Below are 11,763 nucleotides of genomic sequence, written 5' to 3' on the forward strand. Positions count from 1 at the left end.
GGGGGGGGGGGGGGGGATTTGTATTTTCTCAATGCCATCAATGGAGCTTCAAATTCTTCAATCACTGACAGTTAAAACTTAAAATCCAATCTGAAAAATTTCTTAGTTCATCCTATTACGTGCCTAACTTATCTCCTTGCAATTTCATATTCCTTGTTAGCTGTTAGACTTCACAATGGACCCATAAACAGGCAGAATTTAGAGTAGCATTAACAATATCTTGTCTAGTTCCTATTCTAAAATCCAATCTGCTCTATGTGGAACCAGTAATAACTTTTGCCACTTCATTAGCTTTATCGTATTCCGCTTCTGAACACAATAAAGCAATACATGAATAGTAAGAACTGAAGTTGAGCAGTTGTGTTATTGAGTGTCTTTGGTTATTGTGGTAGTGTGATGCCTTCTCCTTTGTCCAACTCTTGCATGATATGGAGTCTATATCTGTTTTATATCTGCAGAATAAGAATCAACTTTCTTCTCTCTCCTATCATAAGGCTGCTCTAATAAATTCCAACCAACACACCCTTTTCTAATGGGGAATAACATGGACCACCTCATTGAGAATTAACTACCTCTTGGATGCTTCCTCGCTCACACAATAAAGATAGAGAACTTATAATAGACTTAGTTTCAATCTCGTTTTCAACTCTGCAAAGAAAATCAATGACAGGTTTTGATTGAGACATCTCCCTCAAGATGTATTGAGATTCTTCCATTCCTTTATCACATAAGCCTCTCACCAAGTACATGAAAACCGTGAAATCAGGTAGCATACCTTTAGTTTTGAACTCAAGAAAAAACCCAAGAGCACCCTCCATGTCTCCATTCTGACAATAGCTGTTAAGTACTCCACTGACAGTGAATTCATCTGGTGTTAGTCCTTTATCTTGTAAATCATGGTGAAGCTTCAATGTTTCATGGAGTTGACCTACATCTATCAATCAATGAATTGTACATGTGAGTATTCGATCTAAAGATTCTTTAGGGACATTTCCTCAAACAACTTCCTCGCATCTTCTAAATGACCTTTTGATGAAGTGTCAATGAGTATTACTGAATGTGATTTAAGGAACTATATAATAGACAGTGAAAAGTCATAGACAACCATTCAAGAATTGCTGATTAAGGTTATTTTAATTTTTCCTTCACAAAAAGGTCTCTCTCACATCCATTTTCAAGAGACTTACGTGATAGCAAAATTGAGAATTACATGGACCTATGTTATGGAACTCATGCTGATTATCAATCTGATCAAATTCCAAAAATTTTTGGAGCATTGTCCTAAAACTGTCAAGTGGTTTATTATTGTGCTGCCACTTGGTTTAATGTGGTGCTTCTTCCTCTCCTTGTAATAAATATATAGATCCAGAGGTATTTAAAGGCTCTATATCAGCTTGATTTTATGAATAAAGGATGCAAAAATGCGACCTTACAATGTTTGATTGCTCTTTACTTGTGCTGGAATTTTCAATGGAATTTATGGAGATGATATTGTGGTTCTCTGTGTTGCTGATATTCAGTGTCGGCTGTTGATTTTGATATGAAAATATCTTTTAATAATTTTCTACGTACAAAGAAATAGAAGGGAACTTGGACTTAATTGGAAATTTCAATGAATTTGAGATAAATCATAAACATTTAATGATAGGAATTATCTGAAATCCTGGGATCATAGAGAACCCCCAAAAAGGAAGAAGGAACTATGAAATAAAAAAGAATGTGTTTCACTCATTTTCAGGTAAGATTTACTACTTTTTTGTGTGCTTGGGGAGGTTATACATACAGATAAAAATAACACATTAAACGGGTGGAATCAATGACTTAAGCATCTCTATTAAGGGCCTCTACAAAGGTATAGGTGGCTACTGGGTCACTCAGCCTTGAAGTTGGAAGACCAACTCCAGTGTCAATGGTGGAAAAAACTTGTGTTTGATATAGGTTTCTTGCTATTGGGGTTCCGGTTCCTTTGTTTCCTCCTGGTGACACTTTCTGTCCACATATTTACCTCCCACTGATATTGTTTTCCAGGCTAAGAAGAGAAAGCTTGGATTACTTGAGGATGATGATGTGTCCAAACTGGAAGGTTTGACTTCAACAAAAGAAAAAGAAGTTGGAGGTGGAAGGGTAAATGATGGCTCAGCTTCTTTTGTTAAACAACGAGGTAAGCGGAAGTTTTTTCTTTATGTTTGTTATTTGTAGGTCGGCAAAGGAAGTGGTAGTGAAATTAGAGGGTTTACTCCTTTTTTCTTTCTTCGGTCTTGATGCTTGATTTTATGATGTAGATAACTCTGAAAGGGCTTTCTACAAGGAGTTGGTCAAAGTAATTGATGCTTCGGATGTAATTTTGGAAGTGCTTGATGCTCGAGATCCTCTTGGTACCCGCTGTCTTGACATGGAAAAGATGGTGATGAGAGCAGGACCTGAGAAACATCTTGTGTTACTCCTTAATAAAATTGGTATTTTCTTTGTTCTATTATTGTTAGCATTATCCTGCATCTGCTTGGGTTTTCTTTTCTTTTAGGATATACTTATCATCGATAGCTACAGTGATATACCCTGTGTCTTATAGACTTATACTATGTCATTCAGAAAGTAAAGGTTTGTTGGTTGGAGTTTAATCATAATAGCTCAAAGACGTGGATATTGGAAATGATGTGTGAATATATAAAGTGATCTCCATATCTAAATATAATGTGCATGTGTATGTGTCTCAGCTTCAGCCTTTTGATATAGGTCACTAACCTATATATTTTTTGGTTCTGGAAATGTTGCATCAGATTACTAGATTATTGATGGTTCATACAATGTTCTGTAGAGAAACTTCGAAGGGGTACTTTTATGCTGTTACTTGGATTAGATCTCTTACTTCTCAATTATTTTCTCCAGATCTCGTTCCTCGGGAAGCTGCAGAAAAGTGGCTAAAGTATTTAAGAGAGGAATTACCAACGGTTGCTTTCAAGTGTAGCACCCAAGAGCAGAAGTCAAACCTGGGTTGGAAGCCTTCCTCAAAGGCTGGTAAGAGTAAGACTAGCAATCTTCTGCAAACCAGTGATTGCCTTGGCGCCGAGACACTGATAAAATTGCTGAAGAATTACTCACGAAGCCACGAGGTACTTCCAGGATCATCTTTATGGGGTTCTCTCTCTAGCTTGTGTTGCAGTTGAGTTTTGGAATATGCCTTTTAACTTCAACTTGTATATTTTTTTGAACAAAGTGCTAGTAACCAATGGGTTAGATTGTTTTCCATGTTTGGGACATCAAAATTCTAATGGATAGAGCCAGGTGGAATTTAAAATCTACAGTAGCTTGACATGATAATCCCATTTCTCAAATCGTCTCTTACACTTTGGACATTTTCAAGTCTCTTATCTCTATCAGTTGTGTGTGTGTGTTGGGTGTTTCTGAATGTGTTATAAAGAGAACTTTGCTTCTAATAATCAAGATGAACTAGGAGACAGTAAACTTCGTCATCAACATCGAGAAGTTGTTTGAGCTTCTCTGGCAAAGTTACTTGCACTTTACATGCTCTTTCAAACCTTGAAGTTATCGTTTGATTAAGAAAAACTTGGAACTCATCGTATGTGCAGCTTGTTTAGCTGCATTTAGGTGGGTCCACCTCAAAATGATTATCTTGTCACATGTAAATGCCCAATTATACTCATCCACAATCAACATTGGTACGATCTATGGTAAAATTCTTTTGCGTTTAGATGCATGAGATGAAAGGTTTTGGAGGAATAAAATAAGATGAAATTTTGAATGACTTCATAAACCTTTGTTTGTCTTGTTTAGTCAATCATGTTATTTAATTTTGCAGTTTGCTTGGGCTATTCTTTGTTTCCCACTAATGATAATTCCTTGCAGATCAAGAAATCAATCACTGTAGGAGTCATTGGTCTACCAAATGTTGGTAAAAGTAGCCTGATTAATAGCTTGAAGAGATCTCATGTAGTCAATGTAGGTGCTACTCCAGGATTAACAAGATCCCTTCAAGAAGTCCAGTTAGATAAGAATGTTAAATTGCTGGACTGCCCCGGTGTTGTGATGCTTAGGTCTGCATCTGAGGATGATGCATCTATTGCTCTTCGAAATTGCAAGAGGATAGAGAAGTTAGATGACCCAATTGGTCCTGGTAATTAGATTTTGTTTCCCATTTTTGCTTCTGATTCTATCTCTTTCAATAGTATTGATGTATCTAATTGCTAGTTCTGTGGGTTTACAGTAAAGGAGATTCTCAAACTTTGTCCAGAAAGAATGTTGGTTACCATATACAAGATTCCTACCTTCGATTCTGTGGATGACTTTCTTCAGAAAGTTGCTATGGTTAGAGGTAAGCTCAAAAAGGGAGGAATCGTTGATACTGATGCAGCTGCAAGGATCGTTCTGCACGACTGGAATGAGGGTATGTGTGAATACCATTTAGTTCCCTTCTAAAGAATTAAACTTCCAACATATGAGGGAGTTTCACGCTCATAGCTGAAGGTATCATATTATTAAAAATCTGATGTCCTATTGACACATTCCAGGGAAAGTTCCATACTACACCCTGCCCCCAACCAGGAATGAGGGGGAGCATTTAGAGGTCAAGATAGTTTCAGAATTTGGGAAAGAATTCAATATCGATGAAGTTTATGGAAGTGAATCCTCTATTATTGGAAGCCTGAAATCTGTCAACGATTTCAACCCAGTTGAAGTTCCATCAAATCGGCCCGTTAACTTTGATGATAACATGCTTGAGGTAAGTGATTTCCCCATTATACTTCTAGGGATACTGTTTGTATTTAATCACTATTGTATTCCCTATTTGCTTTTGACAATTGCATCTGGTTTTGTGATTTAAAGGCTGCCTGCTTTGACTACTATAATTTTTTTTTGTTTCAATTTTTTCCCCAAGAACTCAGGTTATATACTTCATCTTTGAATGCTTTTTGAACCCAATTATCATATAAAGCTATTTCTTTTTTTTTTCTGCATTCTCCATTTACGATCATAATTATCACATCTATTGTCAACTTCAATATTTTTCGAACAAAGTTTGAAGTATGTTTGCCTATTTACACATTCCAGGACAATTTGCAGCAGCCATTGGCTGAAAGCGATAATGCCACAGAAAACCTTGTTAGTGAGAACGGAGATGAGCCAATGGACTCAGGAGAAGGTGATGGAGCCCAGACAAGGGGCAAAAGTGCTAGTAGTAGACAAAATGAGAAGTTATACGGTGAGGAAGGCATGTTGAACACTAAACAGAAGAAAGCTGAGAAGAAAAGGAGGAAGAAAGACAAGCCCTCAACTGCCATTGATATGGACGATGATTACGACTTTAAGGTAGATTATATCAAGAAGGATTCTGCTATGGATGGTGCTGATGAAGTTGTTGCAACTGATGAAAGTAAGAACAACAGATTTGAGCTGCCATCTGGGTTTGAGTTGGATAATGAATGAAGATAAACTCCCAGCTAGGAAATATGCTTAAAAATCACTTTTTGTGGTTGCTAAATTTTTGTTTGCCCTGTAAAATATATTTGATACCGGAGACCATCTCTTTTGTTGTACTAAATTGAGTCAACTATATATCACGAGAAACATTTTTTTCCATCGCATATTGTTTCTTTCCTCAGTTTAGTTGTCTTATTAATTTTCTGACGAAATATTTGAACGACTAATTTGTACGTCACAAATTTAGTCTCTCTGTTCTGTAGATTAGAAAATTTCTTGATGTGGTGATAGCTTTGTCATCTATGTACAATTTTTCGCACCAGTAACACGAATCACAACAATTTTTCGCACCAGTAACACGAATCACAACATTGTACTAGATTTTATTAAGTTTTATTAATTATGTAGAGAGAAAAGGTACAATGTTTGTGGTGAAATGGTATTCACAGATAGAGTTCTATTTCCTCTTCCACAAGTATCATACTGTTCCATTGGACAAATCTAAACTAGGTATTTCATCACAAGGATGAATGCAATACAACTACAGTATCAGTCTCCATTTGATATCCCTATCTCAGAGTCCTTGGCAGGCTGGGAATTTATGTTTGTCAGCGGCGGACTAGCTACGCTCCCAGAAGCTGAGGCTGCAGTTGCTGTCGATGTGTCTGCTGCATATGAGTTGGAAATAAGTCCTTGTGTTTCCATCGTCTCACGTGCTGCTTTCTCTTTGGCTTGTTTGGCTCTTTCAAGAACCTCCTCCTGTTTTTGCACAAACCATCGAGGTTACACATTTCTGGCAAAGTAGTCTATGAACTTTATTACTAAGTTTTTTTCTGGGTGGAAACAATTCTGGACATCCAGGAATCATAAACAAGAATTTCATCATTACGATGCTTAGACTGTTATAACATATTAAAGATACGCAGACTGATTGTGTGTATACCAAGAGGAAACATTATTCAAAATTTTAGCCTTTTCTAATTTTACAGGTTTTGTTGTAGTGTTGGTAAATGGCAATATAAAGCTATTAAATATCATCATTGAATGAGGACCTTCAAAGTAAAATAAAACAAATTGTTCAAACCATTCATATTAATTAATCTAACTTACAGCATCTAGTTTTCCAACTTGAACTACTTAATACCTGGAAGTCCTGAACTTGCTTTTGTTGCTCCGATTGCAATCTGCCAACTGTACTTAGGAACTCCCCTACTGTAGACTCTATGCGCTCAGTAACTGCTTCTGCCAGAGCTTTACCTAAGAAGAACGCATCAAGGACATTCTTACTCTCATTTTCACCTGCAAGAGAGATGATTTTAGTTATTTTGAATATATGCAGGGATCTAGCAAAGACTAATGAAACAACAAATTAGTGACTAATTTCATATTCAAAAGGAAACCCGATTACGCCCTCTGCACACCCAACCAAACCAAAACAAGAGGAAAAAGAAAGTCTAGGGAAGCCAAAAAGAATTGGGAAGAATTAATGAAAGGTTTATTCTCAGTTCAAGTTACAAAGAAAGTCTCTTTGAACCGCTAATACAAATCATAAAAAATTGTGGGCTCTTCAAATGGAGCAAAAAGAAAATATAGGAAAACTGACTTCCCACCCCCACCCAAAAGAAAATGAAGAGGAACAAGAAGTGAAGAAATTGTGAAAAACAAAATGAATTTATTCCAAATGAAGGGAGATGTCCCAGGACAGAAGGACCGACAAATAGGAAAGACTCCCAAGACAGAAGATGACGCTGCAGTCAGCCGAAGTTTGGGGACACCAAATGAAAGAAAAAGTAATTCTAATAGACCATTATGTAGAACTTGTAGATCGAGGAAGACGTAGGCCTTAAGGTGCTTCTCTTTTTCTGTTGAATATCTTGATGCTTCATTCTACTTGGTTACTTCGTGTGGTCACTATTAAATCTCCTCGATAATAGTCACAGTCATATCTTCTAGGTTCAAATTATACATATCACTCTGACCAGCTGGCAGTCACATGCCTACCAAATAGGTACTTCTTCAAGACAAGGTAGGGCATAGTTAATAATACAGTCCAAATGCTTCGACTATTACCCAACATCCATAGCTTATATATACCCTTTGACTAGGCAGGATATACCGTCACTCCTTCATATCACCTTTGCTAAACAATACTTTTCAGCATACAAGTAGCACAACACCATACCATATGAGTTTCAAGGACGGACATTAGAGCCAAATATGAGTAATGGGCGATATTCCTTACTGAATAAAAAAAAAGTATGATGATATAGCAGCAGAGAAATGATCAGAGACATAACCATAGCAGCCCAATTCAGGTTAACCAATACAGTTTCTGAAGAAACAGCACTGAAACAAGAATTCTTTGCCCCTCCCTTTGTACCCAGTACCATGAAGCAAGTCCAAAACATAAGTGTAATGGATTCATCTATTATAAGTCGCTCCTCTGACTTATATTACACGATACCCTTTCCTTTTTAATCTATCTTAAAAGAATGACATCTTTCTCTTTTTCTAAATTTGTTTAAATTAACATTCCCATTTTAACCTTAGTGACATGACTTGTGGACCCACTTGATATAAAGTTCATTCTTTCACAATGAGAGGGAAAAAGGAAGACATGTGAAACCCTAACTGAGCACTCATTTAATAGGATAAAATTAGGGTACTTCAAATATATTTGGCTTACATGTCGAACATCTTCTTCAATTTATTAAACTCCGTATCCGGTTAAACACCTACATATAACACAGGGGAGGGAATAGTTATGGAGATATCTCAGGCATCTTGAATAAGGAGATGGACGCGTTTGATAGTTAAAGTTCTATCTCTAGGAAGGAAGACACTATTGGGAAGCTAACTCTAGGTCGGGCTCAAAAGAAAGTCGAATCTAATATCTCGCAAGAACCTAAAAGTTAAAACTAATCGATATGGACATGCAAATTTTTTTATTCTTTTCTTAATTCTCCAGGATCAATAGTGATTTTCTAGTTTTAGACAAGTTTCCTTTGAAGTAGATATGACTACCAAGTATATCTGGTATTACTCCTCGAGACTCAAGGCCCAAACCGACCAGTTAGACAATTTGCAAAAGGAGAAACCATAACTTCTCATCATGGATACTAAAAGCAAGAGACTGGATCCAAGATCTTCAGTCGGTACGTTTTCAGTCACTGATGCCACATCAACAAGAAGTTTTGGGTCAGTAAGTGCACAATACCACAATATATCAACATACCTACATTATGACTACAGGGTGCACGTGCACCCATAATTTGTAGCTCAAGAACAGAAATGAGTGTAGGAAACTGTAAAAAAGGTGATACTAGAAAACGAGGTCCATCCTCAAAACGCACTCATGGAAGCACCTGGCAAGAAGCTAGTCCTTTGTTCTTTAATTGCAGATTAATAACAAGTTAAATTCAGGTCTTTCACATAGCAGCCCTTTCTTTCTTTTCCTTGTGTCACTTCTATTTCTTGGAATGCTCATCGAAAGTCCGAAAGCGAGGATTGATACACAAGTTATTCCTAATAGAGGATGTTCCAAGTATCTTGGCTCAATAATCCAAGAAATCATGGAGATTGATGATGATGTTAGTCATCGTATTAGAGCGGGGTAGATGAATTGAAGGCTCACATCCGGTATCTTGTGTGATAAGAATGTGCCAACAAGACTTAGAGGTAAGTTTTATAAAGTGTTTATAAGACAAACTGTGTTGTAAAGGGTGGATTGTTTTATAATGTGTTTAAGAGACAAACTATGTTATAAAAGGCGGATTGTTGGCCAGTCAAAAATTCGCGCATTCAAAAGATGGAAGTAGCGGATATGAGAATGTCGAGATGGATGCGTGCGCATATTAGGAAAGATGGAATTAAAAATGAAGATATTCGAGACAAAGTGAGGGTGACTTTCGTGGTGGACAAGATGAGGGAGGCAAAACTGAGATGGTTCAGGCATGTGAAGAGGAGATACACCAATGAGAAGGTGTGAAAGGTTGGCTATGGTGGGTATGAGGCGATGAGTTAGGCCAAAGAAATAGTGGGCCAGGATGATAAGACAAGACATGGCTCACTAGTAGCTTATAGAAGATTATGGTAGAAAGTGAGCTGATAGTCGAACATTGTCTAGTTTTCTTGTTAGTATTATTATTGTTATTCCTCTCCTACATTCTCATTAATAATGCTTCGATTATAACATTATTTGTTGTTTCTGTTATTTTTCTTCTCATTTAATTTTAGCACTACTTCTTCATTATTCCATTTTCATTCCGCACTTGATTTTAATATGGTTTACTTAAGCTAAAGCTTAATAAAAAACAATCTCTCTACCTTCACAAAGTTGGGAATAAATCTACATACACACCACGTTCCCCATACTCCACTAGTAAAATTACACTGGATATGTTATTGTTGTTGTTGTACTTTCATTAAACATGATTATTTGTGTTTAGTATACTCTACATATTAACTCATTTCTTCTGTCCACACTTTTTTTCCAAGACTAAAACCCTTTCCATCCTTTCATTAACTTCAAACCCTACCACTACCACAACAATATACACCAGTACTTCCTTAAAAGGCAAACACAAATACATGTATAAAAAATTGTTGAAAAAAATAGGACATACCAGGAGGAGGGTTGGAGCTGAAGTTACAAGTGAAATTGAGTGGTGCAACATTTTCGCTTCTGTTTGTGATTGGAAAAGAGGATTTCCATGGGGGAATGATGCAATTACGTTGGAGCCGATGAGCAGGAGCAGGAGCAGGAGAATACAGTGAGGAAATTGTGAATACCCCACTCATATTCTCAATTTCAGATCTGATTGATTTCACTGATAATTCGATTGGATTTTTTTTCTTCTTACATGTGGTGGGCAGCTCTACTCATATTCTGCAAATTTGTTATTAACTTTATGCTACTAATATTTCTTTCATTATTTCCACTCTTTTTTTGGTAAGAGAGTAGGTGGAGATATATTAAATAGAAAGGGAAGAAATATCTTCAAAAATTGAATAAAAAATCTGTGTGATGAACATTTGAGTTATAAAAAACGGGCAACTTTCATATATAGCAAATAAAAAGTTTATATTTGTATGTTATAGCAAAGTTTGCATAATTGCGATCCATAGCAAACATAAAAATTGTATAATTCGCTATACATATACAGTTGAAGCAAATTATATAAAACGAAGTGTATAAAACAAGAAAGAGAAAGACACTTGGGTAGAGAACTGTATAAAAATGAAGTGTATAAAACGAATTGTATTATCATAAGTGTATAGAACGATTATATACAATTTGAATTTGTATAAAATGAGAAAGAGAGAAAGACAAAAGAGACTTGACAAGGAATATACAATTGAATCGAATTGTATAAAACGTGAAAGAGAGAAATTAGATACAATTTGAAAATTGTATAAAACGAGAAAGAGAGAAATTAGATACAATTTGAAAATTGTATAAAACGAGAAAGAGAGAAAGGCAAAAGAAACTGGACAGGAGAATATTTTTATTGTAATTATAAGTGTATAAGACGAAAATATATGTACTTGCATGTGTATATACAATTTTCTCACGCTTTATACAAACAGAAACGCAATTTATACATTTCGCTTCTGTTTGTATACGTGAGAAAGGCGAGGGTGGCGAGCGAGATTTGGGAGAGTGGCGAGCGAGATCTGGAAGAGGGGAGAGAGGGGAACAAAAATATATGTATTTATACAATTTTCTCTGCTTTATACAATTAGAAACAATTTTTATACACTTGTGTTTGTATAAAAAGTGAGGAAGCGAGCGAGAGATTAAAGGAGAGTGGCGAGCGAGATATTTGGGAGAGAGGCGCCTGATAATTTTTTGCAAACGTTTGCTATGGAGCACAATTAAATCAAACTCTAGCTATTCCATTTATTTTAGGTTATTAGTTTGCTATTATATACAATTTTCCCTTAAAAAAATGTTCATATGGTTATTTTTAGGTCAAAAGCATAAATTTTTTGAATAAATATATTGTTTTTTCTTTAAAATACATTTCTAAAGAAATTTTTTCCTTTTATATCTGTTTTTATCAATTAAAATACAATTACGTTATATACTTTTTAAACTGATTATATAAGTCATATAGATATAGGATTATAGTAACATTATTAGTAATTTTTATTTAGATGATAATTATAAAAATTCTAATAAGATAGAAAATATTTTGTATTTCTTAACATTTTTTAAATTAAAGTTAGATAAACATTTGCTAATAACTCCTACTTATTATAAAATCAAGCTCATAAGAATATAATCATAAAGAGAAGAAGACAAGAGAAGTAGATAAAAGAAGA

General features: G+C 35.6%; 2 protein-coding genes across 2 annotated transcripts in view; one reads left to right on the forward strand and one right to left on the reverse strand.

Moving 5' to 3' along the window:
- The window catches only part of LOC107031235 (guanine nucleotide-binding protein-like NSN1), a 7,507-nt gene extending 1,907 nt beyond the window's left edge, over nt 1–5,600 (forward strand). The window contains exons 3-9 of the mRNA XM_015232527.2: nt 2,029–2,161; nt 2,283–2,456; nt 2,887–3,110; nt 3,865–4,132; nt 4,223–4,402; nt 4,527–4,738; nt 5,068–5,600. Coding sequence (XP_015088013.1) covers nt 2,029–2,161; nt 2,283–2,456; nt 2,887–3,110; nt 3,865–4,132; nt 4,223–4,402; nt 4,527–4,738; nt 5,068–5,442 — 1,566 coding nt within the window. The 3' untranslated portion in view covers nt 5,443–5,600. The remainder of the gene's footprint in view (nt 1–2,028; nt 2,162–2,282; nt 2,457–2,886; nt 3,111–3,864; nt 4,133–4,222; nt 4,403–4,526; nt 4,739–5,067) is intronic.
- Nucleotides 5,601–5,797: 197 nt separating this feature from the next.
- On the reverse strand, nt 5,798–10,384 carry LOC107031236 (uncharacterized protein At4g13200, chloroplastic). The gene is made up of 3 exons (XM_015232528.2): nt 10,062–10,384; nt 6,581–6,735; nt 5,798–6,195 (listed from the first exon to the last, which is right to left on the reverse strand). Exons 1-3 carry the CDS (start codon nt 10,234–10,236, stop codon nt 5,986–5,988), a joined length of 540 nt encoding a protein of 179 aa, XP_015088014.1. The 5' UTR covers nt 10,237–10,384; the 3' UTR covers nt 5,798–5,985.
- Nucleotides 10,385–11,763: the final 1,379 nt, after the last annotated feature.

Source organism: Solanum pennellii, chromosome 9, assembly GCF_001406875.1.
Source record: "Solanum pennellii chromosome 9, SPENNV200".
In the NCBI taxonomy this organism is placed as follows: domain Eukaryota; kingdom Viridiplantae; phylum Streptophyta; class Magnoliopsida; order Solanales; family Solanaceae; genus Solanum; species Solanum pennellii.